This window comes from Anopheles bellator, chromosome 2 (genome assembly GCF_943735745.2).
Source record: "Anopheles bellator chromosome 2, idAnoBellAS_SP24_06.2, whole genome shotgun sequence".
NCBI lineage: Eukaryota > Metazoa > Arthropoda > Insecta > Diptera > Culicidae > Anopheles > Anopheles bellator.
The window spans coordinates 28,449,617-28,466,744 of record NC_071286.1 but is presented as its reverse complement, the minus strand read 5'-3'; the positions used below and the strand labels follow the sequence as shown (position 1 = coordinate 28,466,744).

The 17,128-nt window shown below is 48.2% G+C and overlaps 7 protein-coding genes across 10 annotated transcripts; 3 read left to right on the top strand and 4 right to left on the bottom strand.

Moving 5' to 3' along the window:
• Positions 1–874: 874 nt before the first annotated feature.
• On the top strand, positions 875–5,128 carry LOC131208919 (procollagen-lysine,2-oxoglutarate 5-dioxygenase). Its single transcript, XM_058201860.1, has 3 exons — positions 875–1,372; positions 2,433–4,249; positions 4,324–5,128. Exons 1-3 carry the CDS (start codon positions 1,285–1,287, stop codon positions 4,606–4,608), a joined length of 2,190 nt encoding a protein of 729 aa, XP_058057843.1. The 5' UTR covers positions 875–1,284; the 3' UTR covers positions 4,609–5,128.
• Positions 5,129–5,733: 605 nt separating this feature from the next.
• Positions 5,734–7,789, top strand: LOC131211526 (guanine nucleotide-binding protein subunit beta-2). The gene is made up of 6 exons (XM_058205025.1): positions 5,734–6,024; positions 6,339–6,784; positions 6,869–7,070; positions 7,145–7,274; positions 7,346–7,432; positions 7,498–7,789. The coding sequence occupies exons 1-6, from the start codon at positions 5,953–5,955 to the stop codon at positions 7,602–7,604; spliced, it is 1,044 nt and encodes a 347-aa protein (XP_058061008.1). The 5' UTR covers positions 5,734–5,952; the 3' UTR covers positions 7,605–7,789.
• A 14-nt stretch (positions 7,790–7,803) lies between these two features.
• Positions 7,804–10,634, bottom strand: LOC131211528 (immunoglobulin domain-containing protein oig-4-like). Its single transcript, XM_058205027.1, has 4 exons — positions 10,456–10,634; positions 8,478–8,640; positions 8,320–8,391; positions 7,804–8,230 (listed from the first exon to the last, which is right to left on the bottom strand). The coding sequence occupies exons 2-4, from the start codon at positions 8,610–8,612 to the stop codon at positions 7,922–7,924; spliced, it is 516 nt and encodes a 171-aa protein (XP_058061010.1). The 5' UTR covers positions 8,613–8,640; positions 10,456–10,634; the 3' UTR covers positions 7,804–7,921.
• LOC131211527 (transmembrane emp24 domain-containing protein 5) lies at positions 8,757–10,078 on the bottom strand. The gene is made up of 2 exons (XM_058205026.1): positions 9,892–10,078; positions 8,757–9,830 (listed from the first exon to the last, which is right to left on the bottom strand). Exons 1-2 carry the CDS (start codon positions 9,892–9,894, stop codon positions 9,099–9,101), a joined length of 735 nt encoding a protein of 244 aa, XP_058061009.1. The 5' UTR covers positions 9,895–10,078; the 3' UTR covers positions 8,757–9,098.
• LOC131211529 (10 kDa heat shock protein, mitochondrial) lies at positions 9,394–14,769 on the top strand. 2 transcript variants are annotated; one of them, XM_058205029.1, is made up of 2 exons: positions 9,394–9,408; positions 13,997–14,769. In XM_058205029.1, exons 1-2 carry the CDS (start codon positions 9,394–9,396, stop codon positions 14,294–14,296), a joined length of 315 nt encoding a protein of 104 aa, XP_058061012.1. In that variant the 3' UTR covers positions 14,297–14,769. The 2 variants fall into 2 exon arrangements, with proteins under 2 accessions (XP_058061012.1, XP_058061011.1); XM_058205028.1 differs by lacking the exon at positions 9,394–9,408 and adding an exon at positions 13,509–13,646.
• Positions 10,896–13,110, bottom strand: LOC131211525 (separin). Its single transcript, XM_058205024.1, has 6 exons — positions 13,055–13,110; positions 12,861–12,995; positions 11,840–12,784; positions 11,637–11,772; positions 11,246–11,571; positions 10,896–11,182 (listed from the first exon to the last, which is right to left on the bottom strand). The coding sequence occupies exons 1-6, from the start codon at positions 13,101–13,103 to the stop codon at positions 11,013–11,015; spliced, it is 1,761 nt and encodes a 586-aa protein (XP_058061007.1). The 5' UTR covers positions 13,104–13,110; the 3' UTR covers positions 10,896–11,012.
• Positions 14,770–14,796: 27 nt separating the features above from the next.
• Positions 14,797–16,514, bottom strand: LOC131209656 (regucalcin-like). 3 transcript variants are annotated; one of them, XM_058202767.1, is made up of 4 exons: positions 16,246–16,514; positions 15,788–15,974; positions 15,156–15,720; positions 14,797–15,094 (listed from the first exon to the last, which is right to left on the bottom strand). In XM_058202767.1, exons 1-4 carry the CDS (start codon positions 16,357–16,359, stop codon positions 14,902–14,904), a joined length of 1,059 nt encoding a protein of 352 aa, XP_058058750.1. In that variant the 5' UTR covers positions 16,360–16,514; the 3' UTR covers positions 14,797–14,901. The 3 variants fall into 3 exon arrangements, with proteins under 3 accessions (XP_058058750.1, XP_058058753.1, XP_058058751.1); XM_058202770.1 differs by lacking the exon at positions 16,246–16,514 and adding an exon at positions 16,167–16,219; XM_058202768.1 differs by lacking the exon at positions 16,246–16,514 and having other exon boundaries at positions 15,788–16,106.
• Between the last annotated feature and the right edge of the window lie 614 nt (positions 16,515–17,128).

Genomic DNA, 17,128 nt, shown 5'->3' with positions numbered 1-17,128 from the left:
ACATACAATGAAGTCAGTCTCGCAGATCAGACGCGTTCACTACATGAAGAGTGGAAAAGATAAGAGACGACCTATCTGTTAATAAGGACCGATCGAGGGCAAAATGCCTTCATCTGTTTATACAATCATCAATCACCGATCACTACAAGATCTGAGGTTTCATTATCCTGTGATATGGCATCGCATGGCGCCTTCATTCGTGTTGTTTTTTGTCCGCTTTCGAGGCCCCGTTTTGCTGTTCGCGCGTCTGTGCTGGGTATGTGTCGTGATTTATTAGTAGTCCACCCGTAATTTATTAGTAGCTAGTTTGGTAATTCATCTGATTGTCTTCATTTGCGTTTATTGATCACTTTGTTCATTGGTAATGAGATGGTCCCGATTCCCGCATTGCCTATTCTTACAATAATACACTCCACAACACGCGTATCAGGCAGAATTAACAGCATTTACAATTAACACACTAACAGTAGATCAAAACAAATTTTGAAACGTCCCTCTAATCTGAATATTTTAAAAGATAAGTAAAGAATGGGTTCACGCTTCGGTCCTGTTGGCCAAAACCAAAGCAAAACACTTCACTGTTAACGTGCCCTTTGCGAACCTCCTGATTGACCCCTGTAGGTTTCGTGATAATGGTTTCCAGCATGAAAAAAACCACCCAAAACTGTTTGTAACAACGGCCAATTTTTCAATTTTTATCTCAAAGCCTTTCGTGCAAGCCTAGACGTTTGCTTACAACTTGCACACAAACGAGCGGGAACGCCTGAAACTGGAAGGCACAGTGGAAAGTGAAATGTTGGCTGCCAATGTTTACATTGTCGTAAAAGAGTTGGGAGAACGAACGAATGTTGTTGCCGGCTTGCGCTCGACAGCAGCGAGAGAAAATCAAATCAGCGCGTTCGCATGGTCCGGAAATAAACCCAGCCTATCGCCATCTGCTGCGGATCGGCTGGAGAAACGATCCTCACGCAAACACACTCGAACGGAGCGCGGATCGCGTCGCGGCCCGAAAGTAGTTGACCGATGCAGTTTTTCCGTTGTATGCGCGCGATCCGGTTGCGGTGTGCGTTCGGCGGTCCATTCCTTGGTGTAGTGTTTCATTCCGTAACGAGCTACCCACACGGCCAGTTCTCCCGGTAGTTGGCGCGTACGACAATCCGAGCGGCTCGCCGGTTCAGTCTGTGATTTTAACATCATTAGTTGCGGTCCTGTGTTCCTGTGCTAGCGTAGTTCCGGAACATTCTGCCACGAAACAACGAACACGAACGGAAACGGTACGACCGGATGCAAGGAATGGCCACCGTACGAGGTTGGTGGTGCGTGGTGATAGCCCTGGCCCTCATCTGCCTGGCCTCAGCTTCTTCGGACGCTGGTAAGTCTAGTGACGGGGAAATTAAGCAAGACACTTTTTAAGAAATTAATCGTTCACGACGCCACCGCACCGATCTGCGGCGGGTCAACTGATAAGCATCCAGCGTAGGTCCGCGACAATCTTGCTTCCGGAGACGGCCTACAAGTCGTGTTAATTTTTGGTCTAAGAATAAAAGAGTACGATAGAAGAGGAAAGTTACCATACACAAAGTCACGTAGTCCTACTCGATCGCGCGAGAAGAAGAAATTGTCGGCAAGCCACTGCGCAGATGAGATCATTTCGAAGCGCACAGCCAACTGCTATGAATGGGACTGTGTTTCACTCCCCTCACTGGTATGAGCTAAATTGCAGATGGTGTTCCGAAGGGTCGTTGCGATCTGGAGGGGACCGGCAGCGTGCATGTTTATGTTACAATGTAGAAACCACATGCGGCACATCGGAGACCCGGCCCTCTATTCGGGTCAGCACAGTCTGGTAGATGAATTGTGGAAAATGAATTTCACACTGGGATTCAGCAGCCGCAACTGGATCGCGCATGGCAATTGATGGAATGCGTTTATGCGCGTGGTGGCTCTTTTGATTCCAACGGCGATATGAATACGTTCCGTGCGCCGGATACGTTTGCATCAGGCGTTTGATGAATCTCCCGCCAGCATTTTCATTCGACATTTTCAAGGAAGGCATGAAGTAACGTAGATGGCGGCAGCGAAATTGTAATAACTAAGAACTTAGGAATCAATTCAATTGAATTATTTGATCGCCAATCTTTCTCTTTGCTCATAAAGATCAAAAATGAGCAGAATCATCTAATTAAATACCTTTGATAGAGCTACGATCAGAGCTACGGTCGGAGCTTAATCAAGGAAGTGAATCAAGGCAGTTTCATAATTCTTGCAGCAGTCCGTGTTGACGATGTCTGATTGTAATTTTGCATATCGCCACTCCCTTTACTGCTTGTACCGTGTATGGGCCGGAAGACGCCTGGTGGCCGAAACGAGGATAGTTGTTTCGGGTTTTATAATCATTTTGTTAATACTTTTCTACTTCTCTTTACTTCTAGAATCCGTGAAGCAGCCACTCGTGTTCACGGTGGCCAGCAACGAAACCGAAGGGTATCTTCGCTACCTCCGATCGGCGGCCCACTACGGTATCGTCGTGAAGCCGCTCGGTCTCGGCAAACCGTGGCGCGGAGGAAACATGAAGTCCGTCGGCGGGGGATACAAAATTAACCTGCTACGGGAAGCCCTGAAACCGTTCCGCGACGACGAGGATCGTCTCATCCTGTTTACCGACAGCTACGATGTGTTGTTTTTGGCACCGTGGGAAAAAATTCTTCAAAAGTTCCGTTCCTTCAACGCATCGATCGTGTTCGGCGCTGAAGGGTTCTGTTGGCCGGATGAGTCACTGAAGAGTTCCTACCCACCGCTCGAGGGACGCGGAATGCGGTTCTTAAACTCTGGTCTTTTCATGGGATACGCCAACAAGCTGTACAAACTGCTGAAAACACCGGTAAAGGATAAGGAAGACGATCAACTGTACTACACGAAGGCTTATCTGGATGCGGAGTTGCGGACAGAGCTGGGCATGAAGCTCGACCACATGGCCAGTTTGTTTCAGAACCTGAACGGTGTCGAAGAGCAGGTCGCGCTCTCGTTGGTTACGACCGAGGCCGAACCGACGCTCACGAACACGGAGTACAGCACGAAACCAGCGATCGTGCACGGAAATGGGCCGAGTAAGCTGACACTGAACAACTACGCCAACTATCTGGCCGGTGCGTTCGTCGATGGTGTATGCAAAGCGGTGGAGGAGAATCGTCAAAAGCTTGATGACGAATCTGAGCTGCCGCTGGTTACGATGGCACTGTTCATTGAGAAACTGACACCGTTCCTAGATGAATGGTTTAATCGTATCGCGCAACTTAACTATCCCGCCGACCGTCTGGATGTTCTGGTACACTCGAGTGTAGCGTACCACGATGCGACGGTCAAGAAATTCCTCACCGAACACGAAGGACGCTATCGGTCACTGAAGGCAATTGACCACGAGGATGAATACAAGGAAGCGGCCGCTCGTACGTTTGCCACCAAGCACTGCGAGCAGCGTGGTTGCGATTATCTTTTCGTCGTTGACTCCGAGGGTCACCTAGACGATTTGAATGTACTACGTGCGTTGATCGAAGCGAACCGGAACGTGATATCGCCTGTCCTGACGCGTCCCGAAAAGGTGTGGAGTAACTTCTGGGGTGCGCTAAGCAACCAGGGATTCTATGCGCGGTCCAGCGACTACATGGATATCGTGGGTCGCAAACTGCTTGGCCTGTGGAACGTCCCGTTCGTATCGATCGTCTATCTGATCAAACGTCGTATTCTGCCCGACGTTAGTTACGAGCTACAGGAAACGGACCCCGACATGGCGATGTGTTGGCACTTCCGCTCTAAGGGCATCTTTATGCACGTGATCAACATGGAACAGTACGGCCACCTGGTGGATACCGAGTACTTCGATACGACGCGCACCCATCCGGACTTTTACCAGCTGTTCAACAACCAACACGACTGGGAACAGCGCTATCTTTCGCCGGAGTACCGGCCGCAGCTGGAGTCGTCGTTTGTTCCTCAGCAGCCCTGCCCGGACGTTTACTGGCTCGCGATTGGTACCGACCGGTTTTGTGACGATCTGCGAGAGATCGTCGAAGCGTTCGGTCAGTGGTCCGATGGAACGCACAACGACCAACGGCTACAGGGCGGATACGAAGCCGTCCCGACGCGAGACATTCACATGAATCAGGTTGGTTTGGAGCAGATTTGGCTCAAGTTTTTGCAGCTCTACGTTCGCCCGCTGCAGGAGAAAGTGTTCACCGGTTACTTCCACGACGTGAGTGTATTCCGTTTGCCGAGCCGTACCATTTCGTTGTCTCTAAGCTTGTCCTACCAATTGTTCCCCAATAGCCACCCCGATCGCTGATGAACTTTGTCGTACGCTACCGACCGGACGAGCAGCCCTCGTTGCGACCCCATCACGATTCGTCTACCTACACGATCAACATTGCGCTGAATAACGCCGGGACCGACTACGAAGGTGGTGGCTGCCGGTTCTTGCGGTACAACTGCTCGGTGACTGACACGCGCAAAGGGTGGCTCCTGATGCACCCGGGACGTTTGACGCACTTCCACGAGGGGCTGTTGACAGTGAAAGGAACCCGGTACATTATGATTTCGTTTATCGATCCGTGAAACAACCAAATACTGCTAGGGGTTGACTGGACGATCAACAGAGCAATAGCCGTTTCCTGTGCAATCCAGTCCGACAGGAAAAGAGCGAAAACGACTGTTTAATGTGTGCCGTACTATTGTGTTCATTTAGTATTTTTATGTTTCGACCAGTCGCGTCTTGCCATTATACGCAGATTAAACGTCTCTACTCTGTGCCAATTGTCGCTCGAATTAGGTTTTAATAAAGAAATAAAACATAATCATCCTAGCGGTACCCGGTGCGGGCGTTGCTTCGCTTTTGCAGGTGTTACTTTTCAAATTCAAAGCGCATATCCGTAGATAATATGAGAATTCGGGATAGTAGTACATCTTTCTCTTTGTAGTATCCATTGAAACGCGAACGCCACACTGAAAGCTACAGCGACAAACGCACGCTACGCAGTATACGAGGACAAAAAAGGCATACATACAGATATTCATTTTAAATATATACATGGTGGAGTCTTGTGCGGTCATCGATATTCAATATAATTAGTTTAAGATAATATTTTATTTTGATCCGCGGTTCTTTCGCTCATAAGTAAGTTTGCAGCGTTTTGCTGATGCCGATACCGAATCACGGGGGCAATAAAAGGTTGTGTCCACTCTGGATTGTGTTGTGCAATGTGCTCTGGGGAATTCTAGAGGGCACACTGCCGAAGTCTACGATGGTTAGGAAAGTGAGGAACAGCAACATGTGAGAATGATGCCAAAAATGGATATTACTGTTGGTGCCCGCAATTCCACAACCCGCTAGCACAGAAGCCCAGTAAATGCTAGTTGTTGCCACTGCACCTCCATGTTCACGCTGCTTCAAGGATGAGCTTTTCGAGTAGCACCTATCAAGGTCCAAGCGCACGGCCCTCGGAAGATGTCCAATATCTAAATAGCGACAGGGGAATCGGAGCCGACGACAACGGCAACGAGCAATTCAAAATAATCCTCCGTATCGCGAGGGACACACATGCGCCATCAGTTCGCTGCCGGGTCCGGCCCTTTGTTGGGAGGGAAGCAACAGAAAAAAGTGGACGAATGAAATTTAATTAGTGTATGGCCGTAAGGGGCTGCGCACCGTGCCGTGTTCAATGCTGCAAACGGCTGACCACGGCTGTTAGTTCCATTCGATACATCGCTGCAGGAGGTAGTAGTAGCACCATTAGAAGCAGGGCAACCGATTGATGTTACCGGGCGTTTCACGACGTTGTGTGAAGTACTGTGCACAGTCGCAAGTGTTGTTTTGCACCTAAATTGTGCCATTGTTAGCACCGTGAGCGTTGCAGATCTTGTGCCACTTAGGTCGCTGGACTCGCACAGATCAACACCATCATGCCGCCGAAAGATGATCCGGAAGTTGCGGCGTTGAAAAAGGAGATCAATGATATGATTGCCAAGTTCAAGGTACGAAAATAAGCTACACTGAGCGTACAATCATTTGTAAAAGTTCGGTAACCAGACAACACCACTTTGTTGAAACCTATGTAACTTGTCTGAGTCAAGTCTCATGCGTGAGTAGTTTTTATTGATCCCAAGGGATTGGTCTTCTTAGTCCCAACGAACTACGAATGGATGCGCTATGAAAAACGGTTCTAGAGTTGGTCTGGCCCGGTAGGCGTATGTTTCAATCCAATTAGCCCGAAGGCCTGGACCTGATCGATCGTTGGCTACTCGTAACTTCCTAACACTTGGGTCGATATTTTTTCCACTCTGCACAGGAGGAACAGAAAAAGGCCGCCGACTGTGCGCTGTTCGACAAGTGCGGCGACATGAGCGACGTGCCGAAGGTGCGCATCTCGACGAAAAAGTTTCTGAAAGGACACATCAACAAGGTCAATTCGGTGCATTTTGCCGGGGACTCGCGGCACTGCGTTACCGGTTCGCTAGACGGGAAGCTCATCATCTGGGACACTTGGACGGGAAACAAGGTACAAGTAATACCTCTCCGGTCGGCATGGGTCATGAGTGTGGCCTACGCCGATTCTGGTAACTTTGTGGCGTGCGGTGGCATGGACAACATGTGTACGGTATACGATCTGAACAATCGCGACGCGCAAGGCAATGCGAAGATCGTGCGTGAGCTGGCCGGATACGAGGGTTTCCTCAGCTCCTGCCGGTTCCTTGACGATACACACATCATTACCGGATCGGGTGATTTGAAAATGTTAGCAACGTTTCGCTTACTTTGACCGAACAAGGCGGTCGACATCGGGTGATCTTACCGTTTTGTTTGTTCTGAAACCCACAGCTGCGTCTGGGATTTGCAAGCTGGCAAGAAAACATCCGAGTTCGATGCCCACGCTGGTGACGTCGTGTCGATTTCGATGAGTCCGGATAAGAATACGTACGTGACCGGATCGGTCGATCGTACCTGCAAGCTGTGGGATGTGCGAGAAAACACGCCGAAGCAAACATTCTTTGGCCATGAGGCGGATGTGAACAGTGTTAGCGTAAGTTTGTTACGGATGAAGCCCTTCGTCCGTTTTCGGCCGAATTAATGAAAATCATCCCCACTGGCCCTTAGTATCATCCGAGTGGATTTGGATTCGCTACTGGTTCCGAGGATAAGACAGCCCGTTTGTTTGACTTCCGATCTGACCAACAGATTGGGCACTACGAGCCACCGAATCGCAGCAGTGGCTTCACTTCTTGTGGTTTGTAGCAGCAACGTTTTTGGCCATCAGTCAGCGGCTAATTATTTCATTTTGTTCCATACCTGCTGTAGCTCTGTCGCTGAGTGGCCGCTATATTCTGTGTGGATCCGATGACAATAATATTCACATTTGGGACACCATGAAGGGACAACACAATGGTGAGAGCTCTTTGCTAGCGAAAACCTTTCGAAATTCAAGCGATTATCATCCGGCCCTTTTACAGGTACACTAAGTGGCCACGAAAATCGGATTACATCGATCAGCATGGCACCGAACGGTATGGCGCTGGCATCTTGTAGCTGGGATCAGCACGTACGCGTTTGGGTCTAGACTGCCCCCGGAAAAACCACTTGTCGGCTTTGATTTACGATCGCCCCTAGCGACACACGTTTATGTTTTTGAGGTCATCCTCTAGCTGCATCCTCTAGTTGTGCTATCTGTCTCAATTTCCACTCCCTACTTACTAATGTAGTGAACTAAAAGATAAAGTAAATAAAAAGGAAACAAACACATCACGTTCTATCATAAATATGTTTATTTGCTACTCTACACTCAGGAACTTTTACGTTTGTGCTCACACACGGCTGAAGGACAGCCGTGATACCTTCGGTTGGCTCTCTGCCATAGTACCTTCAGCTCGTTCTTCACTAATCGAACGCAATCGAAAAATCGGTCTTAAAACTTCGTCGATCGATTGAATACATATTATCTGCCGTACACTCGTAAACTCCGGCATCCATTTGGGTCGCCGGATCGATCTCTATCTTCGACTTTACCTTATCCTTCCCAATGTTCCATTCGTGAACGTGAAGATAAAGGTGGCTGAAGATCTCAACGCCATCCTTGAACCAAGTAATGGTTGGTCGCGGTGATCCACGGGCTACACACAGAAATGCAATCTTGTGTCCCAGAACGTATTCATAGTCAAAGTGTGATGCCAACGTTATCTTTGCACCCTGCAACAGGAGACAGAGAGAGAGAGAGAAAGGGGGAGAGATCATATGAAGAAAGGATGACACAAAAAGCGTTCTACTCCCATTCTTACGTTGTTATTATTGTAGTACTGATCCGACTCTGGGTCGCGATATTTACCGGTAATTGGCAGACCGATTTGCATCTGTAAGTGAATAGAGGCATAAATCAGGGGCAACGCTCCCGTCTCACTCACCGCTCAATACCGGCCCACAGGCCGGATCCACTTACCCTCGATTTCGTGCGACCTCTGGCGCGTCCACGTCTGGCTGCTACATCGTCGATCGCGCTCGAGAATAGTATGATCAGGATCAGAGTGCAAACATAGAGCGGCACCGTTGATGGCGCAATTCGTTTGCGATGCATGGTTTTATGAGTCCAAACCGGCACAGAGCTTTCGAAAGAAGGTAATATTGAATGAAATTACGGATCATCGTTCATTTAGAGCTTTCCTGTTTCATTGCATCTTCCTTAGAGAGTGAGAAAACGGTTAAACCCACTTCTTTCAAGGTCGACAAATAAAACGACCGTTTCGTAATAAAATTTACTATCTTCTATTTCGTTAAATGGCAAATTAGACAGAATAAACGATCTCCCATCTGTCCACGCGGGCGCACAATCCATGGGACGGTGTTTGTGCGTTCGTGCATTCCCGTTACCCTTATCCTATTTCTGGACCGTCATATGGATACTGTGTTCGCCCGTTTAGGAATCCTGATTTGCTGGATGCTCAACCTGACGCTGGATGAAGCACGATAATATCGAAAATAAACTTTGGTTTAGAAGCAATTCGGTTGTTTCATGAGCTCGAGTGTGGCGAGACTGTCCTCGTTACAGCTAGTCCGATTCTTGTTACAGTTTGGTCAGTAGTTTGTAGGCTCGCGAATCGACGTCGAACAACGATTTCACCATGAACACTTGCAGCACACCGACCGCAATCATCACTAGAATCTGGAAGAACGACCACACGTTCACTTTGAAGTAGTTCTCTTCGGCCACGTTCCGATCGCGCGCTTCGTGCGATCGCAGCATATCCTGCAGCTGGCGCGCTTTGGTGAGATTATTGCGCACCCGCTTGATAGCGTCCTCCATATCCTGAACCTTCATATCGTAGAACTCTTCCGGCGTCAAGCCCTCCAGCAGATCGATGTCCGCCCAGGCCGTGTCTTCCAGCTCGCCCTCGCGCTCAATGATCAATTCGAAGAAAACCGTCTTGCTGTTGTGCCGGCTGAACTCGTTGTCGAAGCAGAACTTAAACTCGCCATCGTATTGAACCGGATGCCGGTGAATGTTGTCGGACTTTTTGTAGTCGGTAACTATCGTTCGGCCCGTCACCTCGGCCATCTCGAAGCTTATATCTAAATCTCCGTGACCTCCGTCGATCACCTGATATTCAATGTCAATCGTCTGGCCAGCTTTGGCCTGCTCGTAGAAACAGTCGATTTTGCCCGGCTCAACGTTGACGGTAATCTCTTTCTGCAGCGCGGAAAGATGCATTGGAAGCATTGCTACGATGAGCGCGATGAGCACACGCGACCATGATAAGACCATTGCCGAGTGATAGTGATATCTTCGAGGATTGTCCTAAAAAGGAGCGCAAGGTGATTAACGCAATCTCACGCTAAAGTACTTCGTCGTTGCTGACCATGCCGAGGCCCGGAACAGTTGCAAAATAAGGTTTTCACGAATCCCACTGTCAGCACCGAAGCCGAAACCAGTAATTAATGGACGATCACCACTTCCGAACGATGCTGGTTCTGCGGGTTTATATATTTTCGCCTGCCTTCGCCACAGAACGCATTCTTATTTTCATCGCTACCAAACTGTCACCGGCGACCACCCTTTTTCCCGAAATGCAAAACACAGCTGTCAAACCGTTAGAACGCGCGTTAGACACACACATACACATACACATACACTACATACTTTTGATTGTTTTTTTACTGGTGACGATTGCTGTGGACCGCCCCAATTTGGATTTATTCAAATTTTCAACGACACTCGTTGCGACACAGGATGATGACCGCGAAGGACACGAGACACAGGTTAAAATTGATGGAGAATACTGCCCAATTTGACCCGTTGCTTAGCCTATTTGGTATCAGAAAGTTACAACGGCTACAGAAAAACGTTAAATGATTCTCATAACGCATGTTGTTCCACTATCTACTGTTATATCGACGGGATATGCTTACAACAATTAGCTTACCGACCAAGGTGTGTAAAGCCAAGGACGTTTCTAACGGATGTCCGCTTTGATTCAGCTAGACACAAGGACGAACGGTTTTGAGAATTTAAATTCAACCAAACTGGTATACGCACACACAAGTTTTAGTTATCAAGCCAGGCCGGATAAAGATGGAGATACCGATCGTGGCCGACGGTTGTCTGCAAACTACTTCGCAGATGCTATTCCTGGACTGGAAAGCACTCGTAAGCCCGGGGCGCACACGGCGTGCGCCCAGGGTCGATAACAAATTGAATCAGTGTTAGATTATTTGTGAGATTATCCAATTGACGGTAATCGAATGCGCCACGACGTTTGGTGCCGGGCCAGCTTCAATCTTACGAAAAGACGATGCGCGGTTTCGTGCTGCATACCTTTCGTGAGCCAACTGTAGCGCCGATCAGATGTCAGCCTTCGGCACAGGACAACTAATGGCTGGTTGAGGCATGATTTGCCTGGTGCGTACCTGCTGTGATTTTATCGAACGAGAAAACCCCAAAGTCGTGAAACCATTTGCCTTATAATAGCATATTTATCTATCAGTTTATATTCGCCTTTTGATTGTGTGTTTCATTCATTATCGGGAGTCCGCGACAGACGAAAGCGCACCTTATTCTCTGGGGAAGACAGAGGAACAGCCTACACTCGCTCATTAACTTTAGCAGGTTTGGGCTTTGCGGTATAAAGTATTTCGTTGTCTTGTTGAATTCTGCAATTGGGACCGTTTTGAAACAGTATATCGCAAAGAAAACCGTTAATAGTGGGTACTTACGCCAATTCATCGCCTTCAGGGCCACGGTGTCGAGGTTAGAGATGTTTTGTTTGCTGTACTTCGGATTAGTCGATGGAATCCAGTTGCCGAACAGCAAAATAGAGTATATGTCGGTGTACAGGTCAGTCAGCACCCAGAGCGCTCCGATTAACGCCGGACAGCGGGCCGCATTGTAGTACAGGTGACTGCCGAGTAACTCCGTAAACAGACCGTTCGAGTATAAGCGCACCGAGTCACAGCCGAAAAGGAACGTAACACAGTTAATGTCCCGCTGCAGCAATGTTTCACCGTTCATAAACTGCATTCCGCTGCCGTGCCCGTTGTAACTAAAGTTCAACACGAAACCGTTGATATTCTTCTATATTGTTTGATAAAACGAAGCACACCGTACCAGACAACATCCGATTGATCGAGCATCTCAACGAACTCCGATTCGGTTGGTGGCTGGTCAACAAGCAGCTGAAAGTCCGGATACCACTCCCTGTAAAACATCTGCAAACGTAGACTCATCTTCTCGAGGTTTTTATCTGTAAAACAGGAAACATTAGTGTCCGTGCGCCTCGAGTTTCGGAGCAGCCTACCAGCTCTACGTGCCTGGATTAATGATAGCGCAGCAGTTCTGTGCCCGTACGCAAAGATACCCATTCTTTATCCGTTTCTTGTGCACGCGGAACAACTCGTCCAGCTGACAGAAACTACCGAAACGGCAAAACTCGTTCGCTGGATGCAGCATTTCCCACGGGAAGCCATCGAGCCACTCGTCCACTATGAGCACCACCGGGTAACATTCGGATTGCTTTGGTTTGCTGTTGAACTTGTGAGCCTTAATATCGATCAGAAAATCGTATAAGGACCCAATTGCCGAGTCGTCTAAATCGAGTTCCATACTGCAACACAATCGGTAAACATCAAATCCCTCCAGCAAGTCCAGCCTGCGTGCCACGAGCGACAACAGTCGTTGCGCTTTCTTGTTCATTCGGTGCTGGATGCAGTAATCCTCTATCCGGTTGTAGATCTCGGCTTCGAGCGACTGATCGGCTTGTGAGCGAAATTTTCCGCACAGCATATTTGTCCATGGCCCAAGCCATCTTTTTACGCGGTCTATCGAGGAAGCTATCATTTCCTCCATGGCCTCGTTCCGTATGCCCTTGGTTCCTCCTGCACTGTTCGCTTCAGCAGAGATCCCGTTTCGTACTTCTCGAGCGATCGAGGTGATATGTTCGAAGAAGCTTTCAAACTTCAATCCCGGCTCATCGGCGGGTGGATCGAGACAAACTAGAAGCGGTTCCGATCGAGCCTCATCGACGGGATCACTGCAACGGAACACGGTCAACCAAACGGGCGCCGGTGCCTGCAGATTCTCCTCATAAGTAAGGCTGGTCGAGCGTGGGTTAAAGGCTTTCGAAATTTGTATCACCGTCCACTGTTCGGGTAGTTCACGACACGCTTTGCACAGCTTATCGTATTCCGCAGCAATCGAGGCTTCCCGCGATTCCGATTGCTTTTTCAATCCCTTTGTTATGCTATCAATAGACTCACCTGAAAAAACGTAAACATAATCAAGAATTGGTTGAAGCAATGCAAAATCTTCTGTGGCTTTCGACCGAGGCATTACCTATGTCTTTACATTGTCGATATTGTTGCGAATATTGCAGACGCTTCGAGGCACCAAGAGATTGCGTTTGAAGGAATATTGCAGCACGTTCATCACCGGCAGCCAGCGCCTCGCTTGCTCGTAGTTTAAGATCCACTAAAATTAAGACAAGTTTAACAACAATGGACATAGGTTCGTGAGAATGTTTCAATTACGGTTCATAAGTCCTGTGCTGTGTTGTATAGACTTTAAAGATGACGGCATTATGATTTTAATAGATTTTTTACTAATATAAACACTAAAACTATGAGCAACAAACTGAAACGGATAGCTTTGTTAACGACTGTTTGTGGCTTCGAAGCGCGATGACATTTTCCATACATCTATAGCTGCGGATTCGATACTGCACACAACAGAAGGCGAAAACTTCATGAGACTATCGAAATATATCAATATAAAATATCTGCTGAACACAATATGCAATGAATGATTACGGAAAGTCGCTTCATCGATCTATTCATTAAAAACTTTTTCTCTCCAAGAGAGACATTCTGTACCGTTATCCGAAAGAATAGTTTCTGGAATAATCTAGGCAAACTCGAACTTATCTAGACGTCTACGGCGCCGCCTCGTTTTGCTATTCGCTCTGTCAAATCATTCCTCGTGCTGCACGCTGGTTAATGGTGTGAATTTCCAGTTTGCCGGTGATCTTTTCGGAGCAAAGTATTTAGCGCTCAGCAATAATCTGGTGTGACTGCAGATTATTCATCACTGCCCAAAGAGTAAAAGTAGCACCGAAGCAAAATGGTACGTACCGAGGGTTGGATTTCACCGGATGTCCTCGATTCTCCATAGGGGAAGATTAGGCTTGGCACGGTTGGGAGAATGGCAATTCTTTTGCCGTTATTTCATCATGCAACATATTCTGATTGCAATGGGCCCCAAATGGGCTGAAGTTTGTTCGACTGCTCCGTCCTTTTGACCCCTTGTGTGACCCCGTTTCGCTGGAACAGTAAGCCGGTGATATCGTCGGCGTTCGGAGCTCTTACGTAATCATCCTCCGTGGGGCCTGGAACATGCTCATCTTATTGACAGCATTCGGTGTGGCGGAAGTAATCACATACGTCTTATCATCGTTCTTCTCAATCTTACTCTAGGCCACCAAACGTCTGCTGCCCCTATTGGACCGTGTTCTTATTCTCCGCGCGGAGGCACTCACTAAAACAAAGAGTGGACTCGTGATCCCAGAGAAAGCACAATCGAAAGTGCTGGAAGGCACGGTGGTCGCGGTTGGGCCCGGTGCGCGTAACACCCAGACCGGCGAGCATGTGCCGCTGGCCGTTAAGGTCGGCGAGAAGGTGCTGTTGCCGGAGTACGGTGGCACCAAGGTGGAGCTGGGCGACAGCAAAGAATATCATCTCTTCCGGGAAGCCGACATCCTGGCGAAGATCGAATAAGAGCACCAGCAACGAGTGCGCTGCGGAACAAACGTATCATGTGAAAAGGACACGGTCGGAGATAGGAACACAAGCCGCAGACAGTAGCGGCACACACAGAGAAATGGAAGGAAAATCTACCGGTTGTTAATGATCGTGAGGAGTTCGTTCGTTGGTAGGGCCTAGCAACAGGTGACGATGTTGTGACCCGCTCGTGGATTTCGCTTTTCTGCCGCTCGGATCGTGTCGTGGACCACCAAAGGCATGTCGAATGCCGGTGAGGGCTTCGCTTTGGTGCTCCTGTTACACGATCCGTGATCGGGTTGAACCCTCCCGCCCATGATTGCTACTCGTTTGATCGTCAAGTTGAACTGCTAGGACGCTTGATCTTTCAAACGTAGCAGGCGTAGGGCTCCGGAAAACGGTTAGTCAAGTAGGATCGCGAATGATTTCAACAATCCTTAATAAAAAAAGCAAATCGATTAATTACTACACCAACCAACCAAGCTCTAACCGAAATCTGTATTGAAAGAAAGCGTTCCCAAAAATGCAGACATTTTATTGACATGCTTCAAAAAGTAACTGTACACCAAAACTAGTGCACCGACGTATAGACGGAAAGTGTTTCAAAGAACCATTTTATACATTGGCTTTCCCTTGACGCCTAGACCGGTCACCTTGAACAGTGCACCCGCCGGCGCCGGTTTGTCTCCGTTCAGGGCAGTAGTAACGAACAGTTCGTCCAAGTTAGGCCCTCCGAACGCTACCGACGTCACCTGTTCCGCAGGAATTTTTATCTCCTGCACCACCTGTCGCGAACTGGAAAACGGATTGCCAGTTTAGCATATCATGCAACCAATAGGCGATTGTGAGCACTTACGTTTTATCAATCTTCATCACCTTCGAACCGCCCCAGGTCGCAACATACAGGTTGCCGTCGGCATCGCTGGTCATACCGTCAGCCACGTAGCTCGGGGTGCTTCCGTTGTTTCGAAGATCGAAGAACACCGACTCATTCCGCAGATCACCGTTTTCATCCACATCGTACGCCTTCACGTCCCGGGCTGCCGAGTCGATGTAATACATGCGGCGCGCGTTGTTTGGCTCGTCCCAGGTCAGCCCGTTGGAAATGCTGATATTTTTCTTCTGCACCACCATCGTACCGTGGTCGTAGCGGAAGAATTGGCCCTCGTGCTGGTTTAACAGATCGCCCAGTGCTTCCAGCCGCATCGTACCGGCGTACAGACGACCGGAAGGATCTACCTTGCCATCGTTGAACCGCACATGGCGTTGTGTTTCACCCAAATCGGCCAGCGTGCGGATACGAGTGACCTGTTCTGCCCGTCCGTCCCATCGAATTAACGAGACACGGTTATTGTCACCGACGACAAAATGTTCTGGTTGTCCGGCGACTAGAACGATGAACGAGATCGAGCCGGCTCCGTCTACGATCAACGGAAAGCACGATCAGTAACCTTTCTCCGATTATGCGAAGGCGGTTTCCATACTTACCGAGCCCGGCGCTGTAGGTGCGATTTTCAGCGTAGTCGTAGCGAAGTACCGCCGGCGTTAAAATGTCCACATAGTACAGACTCTTGCCTTCGCTGTCCCATACTGGGCCTTCCCCTAAAATTGAACGAGGGCTTGGCAGCTGCTCTACCTTATAGGTGTTATCTCCAGCAGACATCGTATCTGTTTGCTAGTGGAAATAATAACGTATCACACTTTCAATAAACAATAAACTTTCGTGATCGACAGCGGCTGCACAGCGAAACAGCCGGTGTGGTGTAAGTGATTTGCCCTTCAAACGTTTCTGAGAGTTCTGCGAGCACTTTTAGCTTGTTTCTCGTTTGCGGTGCAAGCAGTACTGACAAATTTCATATCTACAGACCAATTAATAATACTATGATTAGCAACGTCCAGATAGAAACCGATAACCGTGACCCGAACTGAGCTGATAAAACTGTTACCTGCAAAAGCTGCCCTTGAACGAATGCACTGAACCACAGCAAAAGACAAATTGCACACGAGGATGCTGCACGATCGTGTTGCGATCGGGTGATTGTGGCAGCCGATGTTAACATGGCGGTCTGTGATAAATTGCTTGGGGCCGTAATTCAATCAAATTCCGAGGAATCAACTATAGATTACTAGCGGGACAAAATTCTCTTCGTTCGTTTCTTTGCGTTAGGACTAAATTAGGATTCTTCTCAATTTTTGCAAGATCAATAAGCCTTTCGCGACCGCGGACGAATGAGGACTGATCAAGAAACTGATCATTTCGAATCGCGCAACGGTTGGAAGGAATGTCAAGGTTGTTCAGCATATGCTATGCGGCATTTTACTTGGAATCTGTGCTTAGGCGTGAAACAGGTTAGGCTCTTAACATTGTGGTCGCAATGGATTTCTATTGTTTGAAACTCGCGCTTTATCTTTAAACAGGCATAATTGTTTCAGTTTTGTTCGATCGCCGTAACTAGGTTTTGATGATAGTACACGGTACAAAACAGCAAAAAGCTAAATTGATTCGTAGAATGCATGCAGTGCTACGATGAATAGAAGTGGGCTTGGGTTCCAGTGGAATGATGCGGTACGGCACTGATTTATGTAGTTTAAATGTAAAATGTGTTTCAATATTTTCCAAAAACTAATATGGCACGCTTGAGAATATGTAAGAAAAAACGATAAATGATGCGTTAACAAAAAAATCCAACCCTTTAGGAATGTCCGTCGCTGTAACGATCAATTTTTAAAATCAATTTCGATAATCAGGGTTGGCGCACTGTAGAACCTTTGACAGCTGTCACACGACCTGGCATGCTTCTTCGCAGTGCATCGCATTAACGCGAAACG